Source organism: Dama dama, chromosome 29 (genome assembly GCF_033118175.1).
Source record: "Dama dama isolate Ldn47 chromosome 29, ASM3311817v1, whole genome shotgun sequence".
NCBI classification, from domain to species: domain Eukaryota; kingdom Metazoa; phylum Chordata; class Mammalia; order Artiodactyla; family Cervidae; genus Dama; species Dama dama.
The window spans coordinates 66,713,356-66,739,012 of NC_083709.1; the positions used below are offsets into that span (position 1 = coordinate 66,713,356).

Sequence of the window (25,657 nt, forward strand, 5' to 3'; positions counted from 1 at the left end):
TGGGTAATTCTGCTAGAATATTTCTAGGTTACACTAATACCCTCTTAAACCCCAAATACGTGGCTTTTAGTAATCACTTTTGGGTTTTTATTAATTTTATATTTTCAGAGTTTTGAAATAAGAATGCAAAATATGACACTCATCCTTACGTCTTTAATAAGGATGATATCTGTGCTATTTATTTTCATCCTGTCAATATCAATTGTTATTTTGAACTAATTTACCTTTATCTGTTCAATTCCATTTTTTTAAAAATAACCAGAGTTTTAAACTATTCTTGAAGAACCAGAAATTAGGTTAGAATCAAATTATAAAAACAAAGCATTTCTAGAATTCACTGTCTTTTTTTGTATAAAAATTAGGCCTTCGAGAGTTTTTTGTACTATAATAGTTGAATGACCCAATTAATCCATTTTAAAAGCTCTGAAAAGACAAAGACCTTTAATTGCCACATTAATTGCATTTGAATCCTTTGCCCTCATTCTTAATGAAGGCATATGAGTTAACGTCTGTTTATAGACATTTCTTTAAAAGTATACAGTGTTTAAGAGTCTAGTAAGTTTTTGTTGTTTCAAAGAAAGAAAAATGTGTACAAATATAATGATGACTGTGGTTAAAAATAAAATGTGGAAAACGTGATGTAGTATAGGTCCCCTAGCCTGTTCTAGGAGAGTGGCAGTTCCTCTCAAGAGAGGAAATGTATTATTACAGAGGAATGCTTGGTTAGGAGGGGGAAGGGCATTACTACTAGAAGAATTCAGGCTGCTCTCTAATCTCATTCTGTCAGAAATTTCAGAAGGCTTTTGGAAAGACTAGAAAGAAATATGTAAATACACGTTCTGACAGGACAGTGGGAATATTAGATCATTTTTCTTCTTTTCCAGATTTTGGGATTTCTTAATGAAAAAGTGAATCATTTTAAAAATTTAACTTTGGGGGTCACCCCACTATAAATTTGACTTTCACCATTAAATAGGAAAAAATAAACCTTTATATTTTTAACAAATCTTTCATTGTTATTGGAGTTTTAATTGTGACATATTTCATACTTCTGCTCTAAATAGACCTTTGCTCCAAGAAACTTTTTTTCCAAAAATTCCTAGGCCCAAGTCAGACTCTTGCCTGCCTGTTTACTTTTTGCTAAGCCTGTGCTTATGGGGATCGTGTATTATTCTGAGTTATCTTTGCTCTCCTTCAGCTGGATTTTCTGCCCTCATGTGACCTTTGTGTTGGAAGATAGTAAAAAGTGGCAACAACTTGAGCACTTCAAAAGATCCCATGATATCACACAGAAGATCCCCCGCCCCCACCTTTCAATTCTTGCCTGTCTTCATTCTAATGAGGCTGGGGACATAACAGAATCTTAGAAGGGAGGGGATTCAGCATGGTGTGGCATGGCAGAGAAGAGAGGGGTGTTGTGAGAAAGTCTTATTGGGCCCATCCTTGAATTCAACGCTTCTAAGAAGGTAGCTACAGCCTATAAACAAGGAATTTTTTTAATTTCTGAAACTTAATGGAATTTCTATATGCTGAAAATGGCAACTCACTCCAGTATTCTTGCCTGGAAAATCCCATGGATGGAGGAGCCTGATGGGCTATAGTCCATAGGGTTGCAAAGAGTCAGATACGACTGAGCGACTTCACTTTCACTTTTTCAGAATTTTTTTTTCCCCATTTATTTTTATTAGTTGGAGGCTAATTACTTTACAATATTGTAGTGGGTTTTGCCATACATTGACATGAATCAGCCATGGATTTACATGTGCTCCCCTTCCTGATCTCCCCTCCCGCCTCCCTCTCCATCCCATCCCTCTGGGTCTTCCCAGTGCACCAGCCCTGAGCACTTGTCTCATGCATCCAACCTGGGCTGGTGATCTGTTTCACTCTTGATAGTATACTTGTTTCAATGCTATTTTTCAGAATTTTTAAGTAAAATGTTAAAACTTTAAGACACCCTTTTCCATATAGCATTAGAAAGCCTGCCCCACGATAGTGTTTTATGAAACTAAACTGTAGCAATATGTTAGTAATATCATATGCCCTGTTACTGTTTTATGGATTAACAATATCAGTTTTGAGCTTAAAAGGATGTTGGTAAGAGCTAAAGACAACCTTTTTTATTCATTCATTTCTTCCCAATACCAATCTTACCTTCAATCAAAAAAGCTCTGCTGTCATCTATTTTATATACTGAAATTATATAGATTTCATTTAAAGAGACTGATATATATGTAGGCATTGTTTCTTGGATCTAGCTGCCTGAAATGCAATCTTTTCATGTCCCTGTCACTTTTGATTTAGCACTCTCTAAACAGCGCTTGATCAATTCAGCTTTATCTTTTTTCCCAGTTAGCTTCAGTGTAGAATAATGACATGCCCCTGCTGATTATCTATATCACTAATTTATTAATTTTTCTGGGCCCATAATGCTGCTTGGCAACATTTTTCCTTTTCTGTGATGTTTCTCAAATTGGCATGCTGAGATGTAAAATAAGTGGCCTGAGAAAAATATCTTGTGCTCTGAGAAACTTAGATCCCTTTTAGGAGTTAATGATGCATATTAATATATTAAAGGTTTCATAAAGTCCAGTAAAGAATTCTCTTTAAAGGGAACCCTCTTGCTACTGTTGGTGGGAATGTAAGTTGGTACAGCCACTTGTTGTGGAGAACAGTATGGGGGTTCCTTAAAAAACTAAAACTAGAGCTATCATATCACTCTGCAATCCCACTCAGGGGCATATATCCAGAGAAAAACATGGCCTGAAAAGATACATGCACCCCAGTGTTCAAGGCAGCACTGTTTACAAGACATGGGAAGAGCTTAAATGTCCATTGACAGAGGAATGGATGAAGAAGATGTGGGGTATATATATATATATATATACATATATATATACACACACACACGCATGCATGCGCATATATGTCTACAAAGGAATTTTATTCAGCTATTAAAAAGAATGAAATAAGGCCATTTGCAGCAACACGGGTAGACCTAGAGAGTGTCGTACGAGTGAAATAAGTCAGAGAAGGAGAAATATATGACATCCCTTATATGTGGAATCTAAAAAGAAATGATACAAATGAATTTACTTACAAAACAGAGACTCACAGACTTAGAAAACGAACTTGTGGTTGGGGGTTGTGTGAAGGAATAGTTAAGGACTTGGGGAAGTTATGTACACCCTGCTATATTTAAAATGGATAACCAACAAAAACCAATTGTATAGCACATGAAAATCTGCCCAGTGTTCTGTGCCAGCGTGGATGGGAGCGGGTTTGGGAGAGAATGGATACGTGTACGTATATGACTGAGTCCCTTCACTATTCACCTGAAACTGTCACATTATTGATTGGCTGTTCAGTTCAGGTCAGTCGCTCAGTCAGGTCCAACTCTTTGTGACTCCATGGACTGCAGCACGCCAGGCTCCCCTGTCCATCACCAACTCCCAGAGCTTACTCAGACTCATGTTCATTGAGTCGGTGATGCCATCCAACCATCTCGTCCTCTGTTGTCCCCTTCTCCTCCTGCCCTCAATCTTTCCCAGCATAAGGGTCTTTTTCAGTGAGTCAGTTCTTCGCATCAGGTGGCCAGAGTATAGGAGTTTCAGCTTCAGCATCAGTCCTTCCAATGAATGTTCAGGGTTGATTTCATTTAGGATTGACTGATTTGATCTCCTTGCAGTCCAAGGGACTCTCAGTCTTTTCCAACACCACAGTTCAAAAGCATCAATTCTTTGGTGCTCAGCTTTCTTTAAAGTCCAACTGTCAAATCCATACATGACCGCTGGAAGAACCATAGCTTTGACTAGACGGACCTTTGTTGGCAAAGTAACGTCTCTGCTTTTTAATGTGCTGTCTAGGTGGGTCATAGCTTTTCTTGCAAGGAGTAAGTGTCTTAATTTCATGGCTGCAGTCACCATTGCAGTGATTTTGGAGCCCCCCAAAATAAAGTCTGTCACTGTTTCCATTGTTTCCCCATCTATTTGCCATGAATTGATGGGATCAGATGCCATGATCTTAGTTTTCTGAATGTTGAGTTTTAAGCCAACTTTTTCACTCTCCTCTTTCACTTTCATCAAGAGGCTATTTAGTTCTTCTTTGCTTTCTGCCATAAGGGTGGTGTCATCTGCATATCTAAGATTGTTGAGATTTTTCCCAGCAATCTTGATTCCAGCTTGTACTTCATCCAGCCCAGCATTTTGCACAATGTACTCTGCATATAAGTTAAATAAACAGGGTGACAATATACAGTCTTGACATACTCCTTTCCCGATTTGGAAGCAGTATGTTGTTCCATGTCCAGTTCTACCTGTTGCTTCTTGACCTGCATACAAATTTCTCAGGAGTCAGGTCAGGTATTCCCATGTCTTTAAGAATTTTCTCAGATTTGAGAAAGAAATTTCTCAAAATCTTAAGAATTTAAGATCAGCTATACCCCAATGCAAAATGTTTTTGGTGTTAAAAAAATAAATTAAAAACGATATTAAAGTGTAGTTGCTCAGTCCTCTCTGACTCTTTGTGACCCCATAGACTGTAGCCCTGCCAAGCTCCTCTGTCCGTGGGATTCTCCAGACAAGAATACTGGAGTGAGTTACCATTCCCTTCTCCAGAGGATAAAAATAAAATATAATAATTTTTAAAAAAATTCTTTTTAATCCTTTGTTTCCTAATTTATTTGAACATGAAACATTTTCTCTTGAGGAATAGATATTAACACATCATGAAACAGTGTTTCATAGAAAAAAGTTTGAGAAACATTTATAGTTGCTTCCTTTGTTCTCCACAGTGGCTATTCAGAGACATATACAACCTCACCTCAAGCCCTCAACTCTTTTTGTTTTCAAACCTAATCTCTATTTATTTCACTGAGATAATGGAGACTTACATTTAACATGTCCAAAACAAAATTCACTATCTTTTTATCATTTAACCTTCCTTTATAGGTATAATAATAGAATATAGTCCATAGGATAATTGTTGAGGGTTGAATGAGATAATCATAAAGCAAGTAGTAAAATTCTGGCACATGAAAAGTACACAGTACATAGTAGCAATTGTTATTAAATGACAGTCTTCCCTGTTAGATCACAAGCTTCTTAAAGGCAAAAACCGTGTCCTCAAATAGCACCATCTCTGACTTGAAATAGGTACACAACAAAGGTTTGTTGAGTTAAAATGGATAAGAATAGTAATAATCTGTCGAATAAGTGGTTTGTGTAACCATCTGACTTAGCTTAATCATTGTTTTAACAATAGGCAATATTAGGTGTTTATTTTTTCTCCCTAGGTGCACTGTGTTGTAATCATTCAAAGGATAACCAGATGTGCCGTGATGTTTGTGAACAGGTAAGCTTGCTTGATAATTATAGAGGATATTATTTAGTGTAATTGTTTTAGAGAAATCTGTTGGACAGCACTTAAACGGTCAGTTCACATCAGCAGTAATGGAACAAGTTAACATGAGTCTGCGAACATGGTGGAGCACAGTATCTGAAGTGGGATTCCTACCCAAAGTACATAACCTAGATCCTGAGGAAACAATATGGCAAACCCAGATTGAGGGATATTCCTCAAAACAACCACCTGTACCCTTTAGAGATATCAGTGTTATAAAAACAAAGGTCAAGAAACGTCCCAGGAATTCCTAGGTGGTGCTAGTGGTAAAGAACCCGCCTCCTAATACAGGAGACACAAGAGAGATGGGTTTGGTTTGATTCCTGGGTTGGGAAGATCCCCTGGAGTAGGAAAAGGCAGTGCACTCCAGTATTCTTGCCTGGAAAATCCCGTGGACAGAGGAGCCTGGCAGGCTGCAGTTTCTGAGGCCTCAAAGAACACACAAGAAACTTCCAGATTAAAGGAAACTAAAGAGACATGACAACTAAATGCAGTGCATAATTCTGTATTGGGTCCTGGAATTAAAAAAAAAAAAAAGACTGCTATATAGCATGTGATTGAGATAAATTGGTGACATTTAAATATGAGCTATAATAATATTATACCTACCAGTGCTGCTAACTGAATCTGATGATTGTATTGTGGTTAGTTAGAATGGTGTCCTTATTCTTAGAAGATACATGCTGGAATTTAGAAATGAATGATCATGTCTATAATGAATTCTAAATGTTTCATCAAAGTAATAAAAATAACGTGCATATGTAGAAAAAGTTAAAGCAAATGTTAATAATGGGTGAATTTAGATGAAGGCTTATGTGGGTGCTCATTGTACTCAGTTCAGTTCAATTCAGTCGCTCAGTTGTGTCCAACTCTTTGCGACCCCATGGACTGCAGCACACCAGGCCTCTCTGTCCATCACCAACTCCAGGAGTTTACTCAAAATCATGTCCATTGAGTCGGTGATGCCATCCAACCATCTCATCCTCTGTTGTCCCCTTCTCCGCCTGCCATCAGTCTTTCCCAGCATCAGGATCTTTTAGATGAGTCAGTTCTTTGCATCAGGTGGTCAAAGTATTGGGAGTTTCAGCATCAGTCCTTCCAATGAATATTCAGGACTGATTTCCTACCTTTGAAACTTTACTGTAGTTCTGCTTGAACCTTTTTAAGGCAAGTTCCACTGAGACAATAGTTCATAATGTCTTACTTTTCTTTCATCATCTTGATTGTGTAGTTGTAGCCTTACCAGTTGAGAATTAATGATCTCAATCATCTTTTGAGGAGTTTTCAAGTAATAACCTGGATTTTGTTACTTCCTAAAAATGAGAGCACTACCTAACAGGGATTGAAAAGGTTTTTCAAGATAGTCTAAGTATAACAAGATGTCTTACCTAAATAGCTGCTAGAGAATTCATGTCAAAACACTATAGTAGATTAAGTTTTCTGCAAATTTACTGCCAGAGCAATAGCCTTTTAGAAGCAAAAATGGCCTCTTGATAGTGTCACCATAAGAGAGCTTTTAAAGTAACTCTCCTACTTTTGGAAGCACTCCTTTTCTGACTTTTTGCCTTGTTTTCTCATGTTTTTTCCACTAATGTTCCATAGGGTAAATTATTTTTATGAGGTACTCGCAACAGACGAGGACTAATTTCTTAAAATCTAAAGTGATTAAAATTCTATAATGTAGCAAAGTAAGTGAATACTATAGTCATCCTAATAAAAAAAAATTCTTCCCTGACCAAGTTCTTCCCTGACCAAATTACTTTATTTCTAGTTACACAAATGCAGAATGTAGATAGCATTTATCTCCAGGTATGCATTAAACTCCAGATGGACTTACTTGCAGAGGAAGAGAGGTAAAAATAGGATTCACTTTCCCTGGTCAGACTCAGTAGTCAGGTAAGTCAGTCATCCCAATCACCAGAGGAGTGAGAGGCTAGGATGCTGAAACCGGCAGAGCTCACTGACAGTGAGAAGGGCAGGAATAAGGAATCTTTAATTCTTCAACCAGTGAGGAATGAAGAGAGGGTATTCTACTGATAGTTAGGTTTTGATTTGGAGTGAATACGAATGCACTTGATGGCTGTAGGAAGTTAGGAAGTTAGTGGGGTAAGTTGCTGAATTATCAGTGAAAACCACTGTGTGAAGGTAGTTGGAGATTTGAAATTAAAACTTTTAGAATTTGAATTTATATAAGAAGTCAGGACTGATGTTTTATAATAAAGCACATTTATGAAGGGAAATTGGAAAATATTCTAGACAACTGATAAACCTAGAGGATAAAAAAATTTACCTCTTCCATTTTCTTATTGAAAAAATGCCTTAATGGAGAAGGAAATGGCAACCCACTCCAGTATTCTTGCCTGGAAAATCCCATATCTTGTAGTAACCTATAAAGGAAAAGAAGTCTGAAAAAGAATATATATATACATATACGAAAGTATACCTGAAACTAACATAACACTGTAAATCAACTATACATCAATAAAAATTTAAAAAAATAAATAAATAAAAGCTGAAAAAAACAAAAAAACAAAAAAAAAAAAAAAAGAAAAAATGCCTTAAAACTTTTTTTTGTTTTTGTCAAGTAGATATTTTCCTCAAAAAGTGAATCGCGACTAAAACATCTGTTGCAGCGAGCCCCAGATTATTGCCCTGAAACAATGGTAGGTATTGTTTAACTTAACTATGGAAGTTTTTGTCTAATGAAGCACTCTATTGAGTTACTTTTGATTTAGCAAATTTTTCAGAGTGATTGGGGTTTGTGGTCAAAGTAAAATGTTAGATTTAACTGGATACTTTAAAAAGATCTTCATACAAATTGCTAGATGGAATATTGTCTTTTATCTTTTGTTGTTTATGATGTAGGTATAAAAACAGTATTATATAAAAGTATGTTCTAGTCTTTAAATTTCATAATAATAGTTTATCTGAAATTGAGAATTTTACTTATTATATTTTGACAATTTTATGAAAACCATAGCTAAATCTTATATTTATTTTAATGTTTAAAAAGTCAGATTTAGGGTAAGGGAAAATGTGTAATTTCTCATTACTTCTGTCTTCTCATTTCCTGGTGTACTATAGATACATTGCATGCCTGTCTGAATCATGTAACTTAAAATGTCTCTAATGCATGGACCATCCCTTGTTTGGGATGCTCATGGCTAAGCTAAGAAAGTCTGAACTGGCATGAGAAAGCCTGTTTAGATAAGGTAGGTTGGGTTAAATGGGAAAGTTTATGATCAAACAGTTCTGACTGACATATTTTACTTTAGTCACTCAACAGGCACTTTTATCTCTGTGCTTAGAAACAGTTATTCCAGTAAACATCCTGAGTAACCATACTTGTCTTTAGTATCCCAGATGGGAAGTTGAGAAAACAGCAAGCAGTATTTTTACATCTCATTTCTGTTTTTTCTTCCCCAAATAGCTGGTTGATGCTTCTAGATCATTGATTGTATAGAGACAGACATAATCAAATTAGCTGTATGTAATTTCTGTAGAAATTGTATTTTGAAACTGGGTTTCTACATAAAGGTCTTTTGATGATTACGATTTTAGGTTGACATTTGGAGTTGTATGAATTCATCTTTGCCAGGTAAGTAATAGTGTAACATTAAAACTTATTTTGTGATTGTAAAATCTGTGTCATAGTCCTGTAACCTAATATATACCCTTGGATTTCTATCCTGTCCCTCCTGGAGGCATCCAAATTTTCAAATGTATAATTTATTCTCATTCACTCAGTCATTTATGGTACTCTTGTTTCCGCTTCAGCTGTTCTGTTGAAACTGGGCTTTGAAAGATCAAGACCTCTTGGTTCCTAGATCCTACAGCTGCTTCTCAGCACTCGTTCTTTCTGACTCCCATGTGACAGTTGATACATTGACCACTACCTCCTTGTGACCTCACCTTGACCTTGTGACTTTGTCCTCTCTTATCCCCACCCCACCCCCCCCACACACACACACACCATCACCCCTGTAACTACCATGGCTGTTCCTGTGTGTGGTCCTCTTCCCTTCTTTCTCCACACTCACCCTGGTAACCACATTCCTTCCCAGAACTGTTATCTAATCAGCTCTGAGAAGATAATTTTCAAATCCAAGTTATTATTCATGACTTCTAGTCGTCTCTGCTTGGATCTCTGCATCCAGGTAGCATGACTCAAAACCAAGCTCATCTGATAATTGCTTTTTGTTATGAATGACACTAGACTGGAAACCCTCAAGTCATTATCTCTGAATGTTTTTTCTTTTTAGCTTCATTCACCCCGTTGTAAAATCTTGCATCCATCCTTGCTATTCCTAGTTCAAGCATTTATTGTTAGACTTTTGGGGTAGATTATTGCAGTAACCTCATAACTCATGTTTCAACACACCATAGCTGTCTTTCCCACCGTCTTAAAAAAAACTCCCTCAGGGGCTATCCACTTAAATCAGAATAAAGCCCAAACTCCCCATCTGGCATTCCCAATCTCCTAGGATTAGAGCTCATTTTCCAGTCCTGGTTAAACCCAGTGCCTTGAAAAAAGGGAGTATAGCTTACATTTCTCTGAATTCTAAAGGTTTTCATACTGTTGAAAGTTTTCATTTCAAACAAATTGAACTATTTCCCTCCTGGAATTGCTCACATCCTTGCTTGTTCTCCTAATTATCCCTCTACCTAGTGTCTGTAATTATATATGTGTGTACTGTTCCTACCAAACTGTAATCTCCATAAAAGGATAAATCATATATTTTTATCTATTAGCCCACAAAATACCTGATAAAGGACTTTGTATACAGTAAGGGTTCAGTGAATGTAGTTGCTTGTTGAATAATTTAATATGTTCTAAGAGGCAAGAGCTCCTTTTGTGGCTCAGTCGGTAAAGAATCTGCCTGCAATATGGGAGACCCAGGGTCGATCTCTGGATTTGGAAGATCCCCTGGAGAAGGGAATGGCAACCCACTCCAGTATCCGTGCCTGGAGAATTCCATGGACAGAGGAGCCTGGTGGACTTCAATCCATGGAATTGCAAAGAGTCAGACATAACTAAGTGACTAACACAGAAAAGGTACTGGCTATGTGAAAATAGCAGTATGTTGCATTATGGTACAAAAGTCCACAGAGTGTATGACCCACATTGATTCCATCCAAAACTCTGTATAGAATATGCAGGATTCTGAGTAGCAAGCAGCAGAGATCAAGAGGAAACTACACTAGGCAGTGGGACTAGATGGGAGTCTGCTGCCCTTTAATACCATTCAAACATATAGAGATATAGACTCTTACGATATGCGGTTTTCTTAGCCAGTTTTAACAGTTGGCATGGTTTATGATTATATTTTGAGAGCTTTGTCTGTCCATGGGCCATTTGTGTGCTTTTGTTTGTTTTTTTAGTGGAATGCTTCTGTTTTTTATATTAGGTCTTAGTTTCGTATAGAGAACTATGTTACCTATTGCCTTGAATCCCTGACATTTTTTTCGAATGGAAATAATTTAATGTACATGGGAATTTGCAGATCTGTGTATTACATGGAAGCAGCATAAAGCATTTCTCAAAAGAGATAAGGAATTTACAGCATTCCTACAAGTAAATCTTTTCTTTAATCATAATCATTACTTATATCTCCTAATTTTATCTAGGAGTTATTCATTGGCATTTATGATTGCAAAAAGGGATCTTAAAATTGCATTAGAACTCTTTTTATAATTTTACCACCTTTTGGTGTCACTGTAATTTGCTTGGAGAAATAGCTACTGTGCGTAAATTGCATCAGTATAGTCATTTTGCCCCACACTAAAGTGTACCTACCAAGATCAGTCATGGCTCCCAGGAGATGTTCCTGTCTGTTTCCTGAGTATCAGTTGTTAAACAGCATCGTAAACAGCCTCGTGGGTTTTATGCTCTTCTAGGTATTTTGATACAATAATACTCATGCCCTATTTTGTTTGCTTGCTTATTAAGTTATTAATAGGAGTCCTGCCTCTGGTTCACAGTCCAGAGGTGAAAGAAGTCATTGCTTTCCTTAACCGTATGTCTTCTAGAGATTCTGTCTACCTTAGAGTGAGAATGAGCTAAAGAGAATTCCAGGTGAGCAGGGAGAAGAGGGAAAAGACAAAGGACCTGGTAATTAGGTTGCAGAGACCCTGACAAGACTGCCAGCGTTGAGAGTCCGGCTGGGAGGAGGGGCTTCATGCTTCGGAGCCCCTGCTCTCTGAGCTAGTTTTCTTACGGAAACTTGCTTTGACTTCAGTGGTGTCCTTGAACCAGTTTGCTTTGTCACTTCTTATGACCAAAACATCTGAACATTTTGTTTTTAAGGTGTGTTTAAGAAGTCTGATGGCTGGGTTGGCTTAGGCTGCTGTGAACTGGCTATTACCTTGGAATGTCGACAGGCATGCAAGCAGGTAACACTTGGCAATGAGGCTCTTAAGCAGAGTGGAGTCTAGTTTGAGTTTTAGCTGTGTCTTGGATCTTGCCTATTACTGGAGAGGTGACCCATAGCAGCTGCAAATTTAGCATTCCTTGCGTAGACCACTTCCTTTTAGACATGCTGCTTTTTCAGTCATGTCTGCTGCATGTAAGACTCTCAGCCTTCTCTTGTGCTTTAACTTCTCCCTGCCGCACAAAGAAAAAATGTTACTGCAATCAAGGACTTTTGTACTCTGCCTATGGTCATGCTTAATCAGTGCTAAACGACTCCAAATAGTGGTGTAAATTTCAGGCATGCTTGGATGGAAGCAGTTGACACAGTTGGCTTATTTTGCTTTTATCTTCCCTCTGCCTTTCATCATGGATTTACTGTGACTGTGTTCTTTATTCCTTCTCTGCTCCTCAGGTGAGCATGACTCCTGCGGTGAGTTATGACTTCTGTCTGACTTGATGTATCTCAGGTCTGAATCAAGTTAGACCCTGAACTCTTCCTCACTGAATGCTCATAGTGATGCGTTGGAGTGCTGTGGTAAAACTGGTCTCCGGGCTCCTCTTACTCCAAGTGGTGGGAGCACTCTTAACTGGAAACTTGAGTGGCCCTGAATCTGCAGCTGCAAAGCCTTGTCTTATTTTCTCCTAGTGACTGGTCTTTGAGCAGGAGTATATGAGACACCTTCACTTTTGTACAGACCACTGAACCACACTCTTTGGGCACCACACAGCCTAACTATCGGCTGTTCTCCTGCAAGCATTGAGGTGAAACTGAGTTGTAGAGGATTAGAACTGTAGTGTACTCGTGGGACACAGAATAGTTGCCAGTCCATTCTGCTTCTTGCTTTCCCTGTCCTCGTCAGCTGATCTATTAAGAATTGAGTAAGCCTAGGTAATAGAAGAGGAGGAAATAGAAAAAGGAACCATAGAGCCCATGCCTCTGGGACTGTATTTCTAAGTGGGACTGTTATCATATGGAAGAACAGCCAACCCTCAGCAGATGTGTTTTGGCTTGTTTTTTATGGAAAGTATATACTTTAGTAAATCACGTTGTTTCTCTGTGTGTCCGTTTCCTCATCTGTAGAAGGGTTAATTTCTTCTTCATAAACTTGTTAAGAAAATTACATAAAAGTAACTTTTATTAATTAATTGCCTGGCATTGCCTTTCCCTCTTTAGTTGGCTCCTCTGCTAGGTATGGATTTTTTCTGAGAATATTGGTTAATACGGGAACTTAGAATATGAAGGGTTAAAGAAAAAGCAAACTATAAATGCCCTGGCAGAACTTCATAAGAAAATTCACTGCAGCAGAGCTTCACAAGAAAATTTGCTACAGAATGGAATTTAGATTTTTTTTAAAAAGTCCTCTGATTTACATTTCCTTCAAACTTATCTGGTTTCTGAAATAATAAAAGGACTGTGTCATTATGTGAGATTAAAGCCATAGAAGAGTGAAATTCTAGCATATCTGGAGCTAATGCTTGTTTTTAAAAATTATATAAGATTTGTTTGCATAATATTTGAGCATGAGATTTTCCTTGATGAAGTAAAGACGGCTGTGCCAGCAATTACATATACTTATGTTTGTATTCTTTTTGGTTTCATACTGAAGAGCATGTGTAATAAATTAATTGAGAAATTTGTTATCTTTTAGGCATCGTCAAAAAATGATATTTCCAGAGTTTGCAGAAAAGAATATGAGGTATGCATTTTAACAAATTTGGATAAACGAATCAGATGTTATCAGAATTGATAGAATCACTCAAATTTTAAACATAAATTCATTGTTAAATCAATTACCTTTTACTTTACAGAAAAGATAGTCTTGAGGAAAATGTCATTTACTTTGTTTAGAAATGTTATGACTTTAACTTGTTGCAGTTAAGCATTAATTTGAAAGAAATGCCTAAATCGCACATACAGAAGCTTTAACCTATGTTTTCATAATACAGCTACTGGTTGTATCCTAGGTTGTAAAATAGTTTTTCTTAGGTTCCATATCCTCTTTTGCCCCTTCTCCTATACCTTGATTCATCCAGGTATCCACCTTTATGAACTACTTCTAATTGGAAGAAACAATCACGTTGCTAGCGTGAGTAACTTCATAATTTCCTAGCATTGTACATTGGAGGGGAGAGGTACATACTAAATTTCAATTATTAAATCTCGAGGGACTCTTCCTAGCAGTGGTGTTTCAAGCACTGTAGTACTTATTGATAGATTGGGTGGGGCATGGGGACACAGGTTGAGGACGGGCAGAGGTATAGAAAGTATTTCACATCAAGTAAGGATGTACAAAAGATTGTCCCTGATGTGAAATAAAAGCTCCTCACTGATACTAAAATTTGGTCAGTTTCTAGAACTTCATTGTTAAATGTGACAGTATGTTTTTTTAATAGTACAAAGCCGTATATAATTAAGCATACAAGTCCATATTACTCATTCATCGTTTTTATTTATAAACATTGGGATTCCTATTGCTTTTAATAGTCTGTATTCTCTTGGAGAAGAAAAATAGAACAACCTCTTCACTGCTTCTAGATTATAGTTCTGATTTTTTTTTTATTTTCTCAAAGCCTATAAATAATCTCAATATTTTTGAATCAAAAAAAATCTTATTTATCTTTCATTCCTTTATACTATTGCTAAGTTTTATCTGTTTCTCTGAAGACGAATTTCCAAATTAACTGCAGTTCTTCTCTGTTCTTATTGAAAAGAGCCTTTCTACAAAGAAGTAAAAGATCTTTCTTTTTTTTTCTTTTCTCTCTGCCATTGAAGTAACTGTTTTAGTTTCTCTTGAACAAAGTGACTAACTGTGACGATTCCTTCTTTTCTCCCACATGATGTCCATGACACTGACACTGTCCATCTCCTGTAGCCTGTCCTCCACTATTTTAGTGTGCTTCCTTCTCTTGTCTGGATTTCTGCATTGACCTAGGAAGTCTGCCAGTATGTGTTGATGAAGGACGGGACAGGAAAGGTAAGAAAGAGAGATAATCACTGTCCTATGAGAGAAATACTAAGAGTAGTTTCTCTTTTTCAGTCTCTCCTCCCTTATTTGGCCTAGAATTAAGCAACTGTTAATATCTTCCAAAAATTTACATGTCAAGATGGTTCTTTCACATATATATAAAAATAAAATATATATGTAATATATATATGTAAAGTATATATATTTTATATATATATATAATATTTGTTATGTTTACATATGTAAAAAACTGTATGGATTATCAAGATAATTTGAGATTCAATTTTATATTTTATATGTTATTTAGAAATAAAAAGAGAGGCAAGAGCACTTAAACATGGAAAGAAGGTTCTGTATTATAACCCCAAATAACAGTCACTCTCATTAGATTGTTAAACTCTAGTGTAGACCTAGTGGCTATTTGTTAGAAAGTGAAGTAGGTAACTTTGGTGTAGTGCAACCTATTTTAACTGGATCAGTTGTTTATCAACATGACAATAGTTTATAAAACATAAAACTAGGTTTTTTAGTACCTTTTCCTTAACACTGGAGTGGCCCCTGGAAGTGAACTTCCAATATGTAAGCTGTTACTTTAGGTTTACAATTTTAGGGGTTAACATTTACTGTAAACAATGGAGTTGTGTAATTTGACTAGAGAGTCAGAGAATGAGTGGTCATTTTCAAAGGAGCTAATGTTTATCTTTACTGATAAACTGCTGCAGAATCCCCTTTGAGGAGATTTCCTGGGAAATTTATTAAATGATAAAGTTTAAAAATTTTAATGCCATTTAAGATTACTTTGTTCCAGCTAAGCAAAGATAAGCTAGTTAAATGTAAAGCATTTTCATATGTCATTTTGCAACATCTGGTTTCTTTTTTACACAAGTCAACAAATATAATAAATATATTAGAAAGAAAGCAAACTTTGGGGAATTCCCTGGCCATCCAGTGATTAGGACTCCACTGCTTCCCCTGCAGGGAACATGGGTTTCATCCCTGGTTGGGAAACTAAGATCCCACATAGCCACATGGCTTGGCCAAAAATAAGTAAAATTATATAAAAACTTTGGATCAGATCTAGGTTAGAATTATGGTTAAGCTATATATAGCTCAACTTCAAATACTAAAGAATTATATCTAATTGAGTCAAGATAATTAAAATATGTACTGAACACACAAGGGCTTAAGGAAATGAGAAAGCAGACTGAGCATGCTGGGAGTTATCAGGAGAAACTGCAAAAGAGAGGCCTGAAAGGATTTATATAATTTGGGTTAGGAGACTGTATCAAAAGCGTGTTAGCAAACGTGCACATGGCTTGTACAGGGGGGTAAAAAGAAAGTAGGCCTATTTAGGGCTGAGAATCTGCTTGGATAGGTAAAGTGGGGCCAAATCCTGGAAAAATTATATTTTGGGGGCTCAGTCATTATTAAGTAGAAGGAGATGATAAAGATTCTGTGATAAGAGATCAACATAACAAGTAAGTCCAATATTTTAGAAAGCTTTAAGTCTTAGATATGTGCAAGCTAAGTTTTAGATCCCCCAAATTTCTCTAACTTAGCTAAAAACAAATATGGCCCACAACTAGGATGATAGCAATAGAGTTGAATATTTGGGAATAAATCAAAGGTTTGAAGGTAAGAGTCCATCATTCAGGATTTGTTATGATGAACTGAGTATAGGAGATGATGTTCAGGGAAGTATAAAAAACAATTAATGAATTGGAAGATAGGACTAAAGAAGCTATGTGAAAAAGCAGCACAGTGGGATAGGCTAAAAGAGATTTAAGGGATATAGAGGATGTGAGTGTTCCAATTGGAATAGTAGAGGAAAGAGAAAAAACACAGGCCCAAGAAGGATCTGGCAGGATTTTTTTTTTTTTAATCCATACATTGCAGACGTATTTCATAGCCAAAGATCTTAAAAACAGTCAGAAAAAAAAAAAAAAAAAAACGACATTGTCTTCAAAGGAGTTCAGCAGCTGACTTTTCAAAGCAGCAGAGGAAGCCAGGGACAGTAGAAGGATACCTAAGATATTCTGAGAGAAAATAACTATCATACCCAGCAAAAATATTTTTCAAGAAAGAAGGCACAATTAAGGTGTTTCTAGACAACAAAGAGAATTGCTGTTACTGGACCGTTTCTAAAAGTCCTTCTCTAAAGGAAGTTCTAAAATATCTATAATTATTTGAGATGCAAAGGAAAATGAGAACAATAAAAATACAAAGGGACTAAATTAAAACACAAATTATATGAAAACAATAATAATATTGAGTTTTTAAAAAAGAGAGAAAATACACAGCAAAGATAGCATGGGAAGGGATTTTAAAGAAATTGAAGTATATTGAGTGTTAGGTCTTTTTTAAATGTAAAAATTGCATATCTTAGAGGTTAAGTTGGACTTCCCAGGTGGCTCCGTGGTAAAGAATCTGCCAGCAATGCAAGAGATGTGGGTTTGAGCCCTGAGTCGGAAAGATTCCCTGGAGAAAGAAATGGCAACCCATTCCAGTATTCTTGCCTGGGAGATCCCGTGGACAGAGGAGCCTGGTGGACTGCAGTCCATAGGGTCTCAAAGAGTTGGACACAACTTAGTGACTGAGCACGCACACACACAGAGGTGGTTAGGAATACCAGATGAAAAATGAGGAGAAATCATGCCCAAGGTCAACTGTAAAGTAACTCTTGAATCTCAAGAGTGAAGGAAAGCTCTGTGAAAGAGGAAGTGTAGAAAAAAGTGAGAGCTGATTTTGAAAATTGCGTTTTTAGGGAATAGAAAGAGGAGGAGCCATATACTGATCTATCATTTCAGTAGGAGGATCTTTCTATGTTCATTGAAAATAGTGGATTGAGATATTCCGAGAAAAAGAGAAATTCTTATTACTGTAAGTGTTCAAGCAAAGATTTACTGGATAAACATACTGTGGAGGAGATTTCTGCAACGAACAGAAAACTTGGCTAGAGAGTCTGCAGAGACTTGTCTCTGCAGTTCTTTTATTCTGAGTAATATCTGAGAAAGAATACTTCCTTCAGTATTTGAGACCACTTCTTTTAGAATCACACATATTTGGTTAGAGTTGCCAGAATCAACCAGTAACTTGATAACTCTGTCATGGACATGTTCAAGTGTTACAGGCACGCTCAGTTCTAGGTTCACCATATGTTTTCACAAACTTGGTCTTAACCACACCTAGAAGCATTGATCAGGCCACGTCTATTCATGTGTGATATTAGACGAGGGATGACATTTAAAATGTTCAAAGACTAGAATGAAGGCACCAGTAATCAGAACAGATGCTGGATATAAAGTAGAACCATACTAGTTTAGCCACACTAGGGCAAATTGGCTGATTAGAACTAAAGTGAAAACGTAGTCATATCTTCCTCGAGGTGTGAAACTTTTTGCATAGTCTTTGTCTACAAGCTGGCTGAAAACATTTTCTTCTAGCCACCAAGATGGTGATTAAAAACAAAAATTGATTGTTGGTAGTTATTTTCTTGAATGTCAGAATAAACATCAAGATGATGTGAGGCTGATATATTTCCAGAGACTTGGCAATGTCTCTAACATGATGAGACAAATTTTAGTTTTAGGTTCTTAAACCTGTGTCATGCCTTTATGTCAGACCTTACCTGCCATTCTCTTATCATAATGGCCATAAATATATATACCTTTCAATTTGCTGCATGAACCACTGAAATACAGTGTTGCAAATTTATCATCAGACTTTTATGTTTTTACTTGTTTATTCCTTCTTTCACAGATCCTTCTCTATGCTTTTCTTTATATTCTTTTCAGAAATAAAATTTTCAGTTCTCTATTTTCTTTCTAGCTTCCTTCACTCATTATTTGATGTTATTTCATTAAGGAAAGTGAGAAACTATGAAAGAAAGCCAGAAGAAGATATTTTTGTGAGGGTTTTTTTTTTAAGTTAAGCCATTTAAAGTTTTAAACTAAATTGTTGCTTAAAGAAAACTAAAAGAATGCTGTATCCTGGGACTCTGGTTCTGTGGGAATACTGAGGTAAAATTAAGACTCTGAGGATGTTAAAAAGAGGCTCTAAGAACCACTAGAACAAAGATGGTCAGCCTTGTGAGTTCCAAGCTCAGTTCTGTTAGCAATGTCCTATGAACACACAGCTAAATACATAAGAGAAGCGTGCAGGTACATGTTAAATTTTATTTTACTTTTTTAGTATGCACATGTTCAGAATTCAAAATGGTATACAATGAAGTCTCTTTCCTACCTCTTACACCACAGCCACCCAGTTCCTAAAGTCACCAGAGACACTTTCTGCACATGAAAGTAAATATGTAGACGCAGTTCTTTTCCACCCTTCTCTACACAAACGGTAGCTTACCACATACTCCGGTACCCCTGGATGCCACTGTTTGGTGCATATTTACGTGTGTCTGTATGGTATACAGTGTATCCTCAGGAAATGTCACAACAAATATTCTGCTTTAAAGATTTCTATGTTTTAATTTTATTTTGTTCCTTTTCTCTCAAATTAACTTTGATTCTAGATTTACTACCTGAAGCATAAAGGAAAAGGGATGAAAAAATAGCTCCCCAAATTAAAAGCTGGGAGGGCAGGGACCATCAGTATTCTCTGGACAGCTTGAGGCCTTCTGTGCCTCGGTGGGATTGGATCTGTGCTGCAGTTAGTTCCAAGAATACAGTGGGCCTTCTTGAATGGCAGATGACAGCCTAGGCTGTGGACCATTGTCTTTGGGGAATTTTAACAATAAGAGTCATGTGATTACTTTGCCTCAGCAGAGCCTTCAGCACCTAAATGTAAAGCTTCTTTTAGTTAGTACCAAGGAAATTCCAAGGACTGTCAGAATATAATAAATAGAAGATGGTGGATGGGAGGCTTTGTAATGGTAAAATGCTCTACAGGTATGCTGTACTGGACTAGATTTGAGCCGTTACCTGCAGCTGATGAGCTCCAAAAAGAGCGAAACCTATTAGGTCCTGCAGTACTGGCTTAAGATAGTATAAAATCTTGATTATTCTCCATTTGTATGCTTTTTGGTTTTGTCATATTTTGTATTGGGGAAGGGAATAGCTCCTACTTAGTCTGTTGAGCTTGTGTATTTCCTCTCTAGTCCATTCTTCTCAAAAGTGAACTGAATGAGATCATCCCCAGAGGGAAATCTGATCAAGTCTGATTAGATTATGACCCTGTCTAATCCAAATGGCCAGGTTTTTCTATCTAGGCAATCTCATCTACTGCTGTAAAAGTGCTGCACTCAATATGCCAGCAAATTTGGAAAACTCAGCAATGGCCACAAGACTGGGAAAAGGTCAGTTTTCATTCCAGTCCCAAAGAAAGGCAATGCCAAAGAATGCTCAAACTACTGTACAGTTGCACTCATCTCACATGCTAGTAAAGTAATGCTCAAAATTCTCCAAGCCAGACTTCAACAGTTTGTGAACCGTGGACTTCCAGGTGTTCAAGCTGTATTTAGAAAAGGCAGGGGAACCAGAGATCAAATTGCCAACATCCGCTGGATTATCAAAAGAGCAAGAGAGTTGCAGAAAAAACATCTGTTTCTGGTTTGTTGACTATGCCAAAACCTTTGACTGTGTGGATCACCACAAACTGGAAAATTCTGAAAGAGATGGGAATACCAGACCATCTTACCTGCCTCTTGAGAAATCTATATGCAGGTCAGGAAGCAACAGTTAGAACTGGACATGGAACAACAGACTGCTTCCAAATCAGGAAAGGAGTACGTCAAAGCTGTATACTGTCACCCTGCTTATTTAATTTATATGCAGAGTACATCACGAGAAATGCTGGGCTAGATGAAGCACAAGTTGGAATCAAGATTGCCGGGAGAAATATCAATAACCTCAGATATGCAGATGACACCACCCTTATGGCAGAAAGTGAAGAAGAACTAAAGAGCCTCTTGAAAGTGAAAGAGGAAAGTGAAAAAGCTGGCTTAAAACTCAACATTCAGAAAACTAAGACCATGGCATCTAGTCCCATCACTTCATGGCAAATAGATGGGGAAACAGTGGGAACAGTGCAAACTTTATTTTGGGGGGCTCCAAAATCACTGCAGATGGTGACTGCAGCCATGAAATTAAAAGAGACTCCTTGGGAGAAAAGTTATGACCAACCTAAATAGCATATTAAAAAGCAGAGACATTACTTTGCCAACAAAGGTCCGTCTGGTCAAGGCTATGGTTTTTCCAGTGGTCATGTATGGATGTGAGAGTTGGACTGTGAAGAAAGCTGAGCACCGAAAAATTGATGCTTTTGAACTGTGGTGTTGGAGAAGACTCTTGAGAGTCCCTTGGATGGCAAGGAGATCCAACCAGTCCATCCTAAAGGAGATCAGTCCTGAATATTCATTGGAAGGACTGATGCTGAAGCTGAAACTCCAGTATTTTGGCCACCTGATGTGAAGAATTGACTCATTGGAAAAGACCCTGATGCTGGGAAAGATTGAAGGCAGGAGGAGAAGGGGATGACAGAGGATGAGATGGTTGGATGGAATCACCAACTCAAAGGACACGAGTCTGAGTAAAGTCCAGGAGTTGGTGATGGACAGGGAGGCCTGGTGTGCTCCAGTCCATGGGGTTGCAAAGAGTCGGACACAACTGAACTGAACTGAATCTCATCTACCCTGATTGCTTTGATTGCTGCAATAAATCAGCCAAACTAACTTATCTTCCCTACCTCTCCTTCCCTCCACCCTACATGCTACACAACACCACACATACACTCATTCCCAGACAAAAACTTATCATCTTTCTTATATTCCTCGCTTGGTTGTTCAAGTACAGCCCTCCCAGATAGACAAACCAAAAACCTAAGAGGTATTATCTACTATTTCTTCTTTCTCACCACCTCCCACAAAAACAAAGAACAACTAGCCATAAAACCCTAAAAATTTGCCTGTGGAATATGTCTGTCTTAAATGGGCCTCCTTTCCAGACCCTCAGTCACAGCCTGTCTCAGGCCTTTATACCACTTTGGGGAACTACTACAATAGCTGCTCAGGTAGCTTCCCTGTCTCTACTTTCTCTTTTTTTTTTTTTACTATCTCCACTTCTAGGGTGACCTCTTCAAAGACCAAATATGGTCATATCACTCCCTTCCTTGAAACTCTTCGGTGGCTCACCTGTGAGATACAGTTCATGTTCCTCAGCCTGGTGTACTGAAGCTTTTCTTAGTCCTAACTCTTCCCTCCTTGACAGTTCTGCAAGTTACTGCTTATACTTCCCAGATTGGCTCTGTGTTTTGTTAGTTAGTTGTGGTTGTACCACCCATCATCCTCCTGGAATTCCTGCTCCCTGAATCCATCCTATCGTTCCCATCCATTAGTAGGCTAGAGCCAACTCCTACCTGCTAGGGAGAACTGGTCAGTTGTTAAATATTCAGGAATTTTGCAAGCCAGTTAACTTGAAAAGCAGCCGTGTTGGGGGTATTTATGCCATACATATCAGCAAATATTACAAATCAGAACTCCCTTTTACCCACACGCCTGTGAAATCCCACCCCACCGCAGCATACCACAAGCCCATCCAAATTCTGGCTTAGATGGTACCTCTTTAAAATCTTGTCTGCTCAACCCTCTTCCCTCCACACACAAAAATATTAGTTGCTATTTATAAACACTTTGCATACTTTATTGTAGCATTTTGTCACCTTATGAAGGTGTAACTCTGTGTTTGCTTGTCACTTTTTAATGCTAATCACCTGAGTTCCTATGGGCAGAGTCCATGTCTCACTTTTCTTTGCATCTGTCATTCATTCATTCCTCCAGCATTCATTGAGTTGATACACTTAATATGCACCAGACACTGTTCTCAGAGTACAAAGATGGAAGGATCTTTGTACTCTGAGAACAGTAAGAAGTCCATAGCCTAGTCCATGGGAGGAGGGAAATTCAAATAGTCCATTATAATACAAATCCAAGTACATTGCCAGAAGTCTGTATAAGACACCTTGAAGCCTGGAGGGAAAAAACCCTATTCAGGGTAATGAGGAAGTCTTCACAGCGCAGGTAAGACTTAAAGGATGAACAGAAATTTGTTGCCTGTAAATAGGTGCTACAGTTAGTATTTTTATAGATAGAATTTTTAATAGAAAATTTTCCCACTCTGGACAGTACACAAGGTTCTTTGTTTCAGAGTAAATAGCAGTTTTATGTGAAAACCCTGTGTAAATGTCTATGAATTAGTCATTCTTTGAATGAGCGGAGAAAGCACTGAATACTGTGTCTGTAATCTCAGTAATGTTGTGTGGCAAGCCATCCCTAAACCCCATAGCCTAGAGCCATAACAATTTATTATTTCTCACTCATTTAGGCAGTTCTGATTTGAGCAAGCTGGGCCCATGTATGCATCTGCAGTCGCCTGGCAAATCAGCCAGGGTCTGGCTGGTTTAGGATGCCCTTGACTAAGTCAGCTCAGCTCTCTTCCACACGTCTCTCCCAGCGCTTTCACAGCGTGGCTCAAACAAGTTCCCATGGTGGTGGCCCGAGCCCAAGAGAGAAATGAAACCTGCAAGTGTTGATGTATGTGCCGGGCTCTATTTTCCTCACACTTACTGCTGTCCCCTTAACTGAAGCAAATCACACGATCAAGTCCAGAGTTAGCATGAGAGAAATAGGCACAGGGAAGTGTGAAAAATTGAGGCCACTGCAGCAGGCAGTCTGCCGCAGACACATACTCTGTGTAAGCTCTGTTCTAGACCTTGTGTTACCCTGCAGGTGTTAATAGTACTTGCCAATGAATTTGCTTCCAGTTGGTTGGATGCTCTGTGGTAATCATGAACAAACTTCTCTGAGCAGTCTAGACCCATTCATCTTACTTCAGTTTAGGGTCTCATTTTTGTCCCACTATTGAAATGACATTTATTACTTGGGATGCTGAAGAAATCAAAGAATGTCCGTGTCGCATTAAGGGGCTTCCCTGGTGGCCCAGCAGTAGAGAGTCCACCCGCCAGTGCAGGAGAGACAGGTTCAGTCTCTGGGTCAGCAAGATCCCCTGCCGGAGGAGATGGCGCCCACTCCAGTATTGCCTGGGAAATCCCATGGACAGGAGCCTGATGGGTGACAGTCCATAAGGTCACAGAAGCGCCAGCCACGACTTAGTGACCGAACAGCAACAGTGTCATGTTAAACTCCTTTGCATGTTCTGGTCACTTAGATTTTTTTCACTACAAAGCCATGGTGTCCACAACAAGGAGAAAACATCTTGCAAAGGTTTAAAAAAACATGTGTTTCAAGTTCCATTGTTGGGGAATTCCCGCCATCCGGTGGTTAGGACTCGGTGCTTTCACTGCCGTGGCCCAGGTTCAATCCCTGGTCAGGGAACTAAGATCCCACAAGCTGTGTGACGTGACCCAAAAAAAAGGTCAACTATTAATCTCTGATTTAACATTTTAATAAGCTAGATTTTTCATGCAAAACTTCAAACTGGGAGAAATCAGTCCATCTGTGCAAAGCAAACTGATTTTATTTATTGAGGCCTTAGGAACAAAACAGCCCCTTTTTACTTTTAACTAGTAGCCTTGGGAATAGGAAACATTAACATTTCATAGAATGTGTTCTTTTGGGTCTTTCTGCAGAAGTGACTAAAACATCCAAGATTCAAACTTGATTTTGTTTGTTTTTAATAAGATTCATATGATCCTTGTTTTTTTTTTCATCATCATCATTGGTGAGAATGGGAAAGGGAGCTGGAGGGGCCAGTTATAGTAGAAGGGCAGTGGACAGAGACAGGATTGAGACAAGTGGACAAATGGAGAAATGTTAGAAGGGGTCACTGAAGTGGAAAAGCAGGTGACCAGGTCAAAAATAAACCTACAGAGCTAACTTATGGACAAGAAGTTGGAGCTGCAGAATGTGCCTCCTACTTGGACCCCAAAAGGAAGGTCAGTGTGACATGAAAGATCACATAGGGTTCTTGTTGATTTCACTCTGTATCTTAGTTTTTCTGCTAGGTTTGCACACAGGTTACCTGCTCCTAGCACTAGGTGGAAGGGCTTATTGCAGTTGTCAAAAACCACTGAAGGTAGGGCAGGGAACTGGTTAATGAAAGCAGCTGCCTGAAGAAAGACTTCATGTTCAAAATTTTTTAAAGGAAATAATAACTAAGAAAATTATTTTTTTCACAATTTAAGACGTTGATTTTAAAAACAAGAGACTGTTAAAATAGATCACTGTATGGACATAAATTCAGCTTTGCATTGGCTACTTTCAAAATAATCCAAAGTCTTCTCACAGGAGGGTGTCATAGGAGGGCAGGAGCAGAGCGCTCTGGGTTCTGGCCCCGGCTCCGCCCTTTGCTTACTGCCTACCTCTGTCTCTCCTGTGAAGAGCTGTATCGTGAAGGCTTTGGGACTTGAAGATCTTTGGGGACACTGTCAACTCCCACATGCTGGCTTGTTCTTTGGGTCTCTGAGGTTGTGGTAGGTCCTCACCTCAGTTACCCTGTTATTTTGATCTCTTCTAGAGTAAAATGAGTGGGGTGGGGGAGGTGTTTATACGGGTATAGTATTGGTGGCAGGAGGTCAAAAGAGGCTCTGTATAGACCCAAGTACAGACCTTCAGTTACTGCCTGCGTTTGCCACTAGATGGCGATCAGATATTTGATCCGAGATCGCCAGACTTAAGACTTGACTTTAGCCAAGACTCCCAAAATTGACGGTTTAAAGAAATGAAGAAACTGTAAGCCAGTGCTGTAACTCATGCGTGTCCTAAGCCCTGTCAAACTAACCAGCAGTAGTTTAAGCAGTGAAGGGCTTCCCTGGTAGCTCAGCGTTAAAGAATCCACCTGCTACTGCTGCAGACCTGAATTCAATCCCTGAGTTGGGAAGATCCCCTGGAGAAGGAAAGGCAACCCTCTCCAGTATTCTT

The 25,657-nt window shown here is 38.3% G+C and overlaps 1 protein-coding gene across 2 annotated transcripts in view; it reads left to right on the forward strand.

Moving 5' to 3' along the window:
• RECK (reversion inducing cysteine rich protein with kazal motifs) overlaps nt 1-25,657 on the forward strand; it is a 77,740-nt gene that overhangs the window by 8,455 nt on the left and 43,628 nt on the right. The window contains exons 2-6 of one of the 2 annotated variants that reach the window (XM_061132233.1): nt 5,291-5,349; nt 7,986-8,060; nt 8,959-8,995; nt 11,705-11,790; nt 13,459-13,506. In XM_061132233.1, the coding sequence (XP_060988216.1) occupies nt 5,291-5,349; nt 7,986-8,060; nt 8,959-8,995; nt 11,705-11,790; nt 13,459-13,506 (305 nt within the window). Of the gene's footprint in view, nt 1-5,290; nt 5,350-7,985; nt 8,061-8,958; nt 8,996-11,704; nt 11,791-13,458; nt 13,507-25,657 lie in introns of those variants that run through there. The other variant, XM_061132234.1, reaches the window with a different exon arrangement.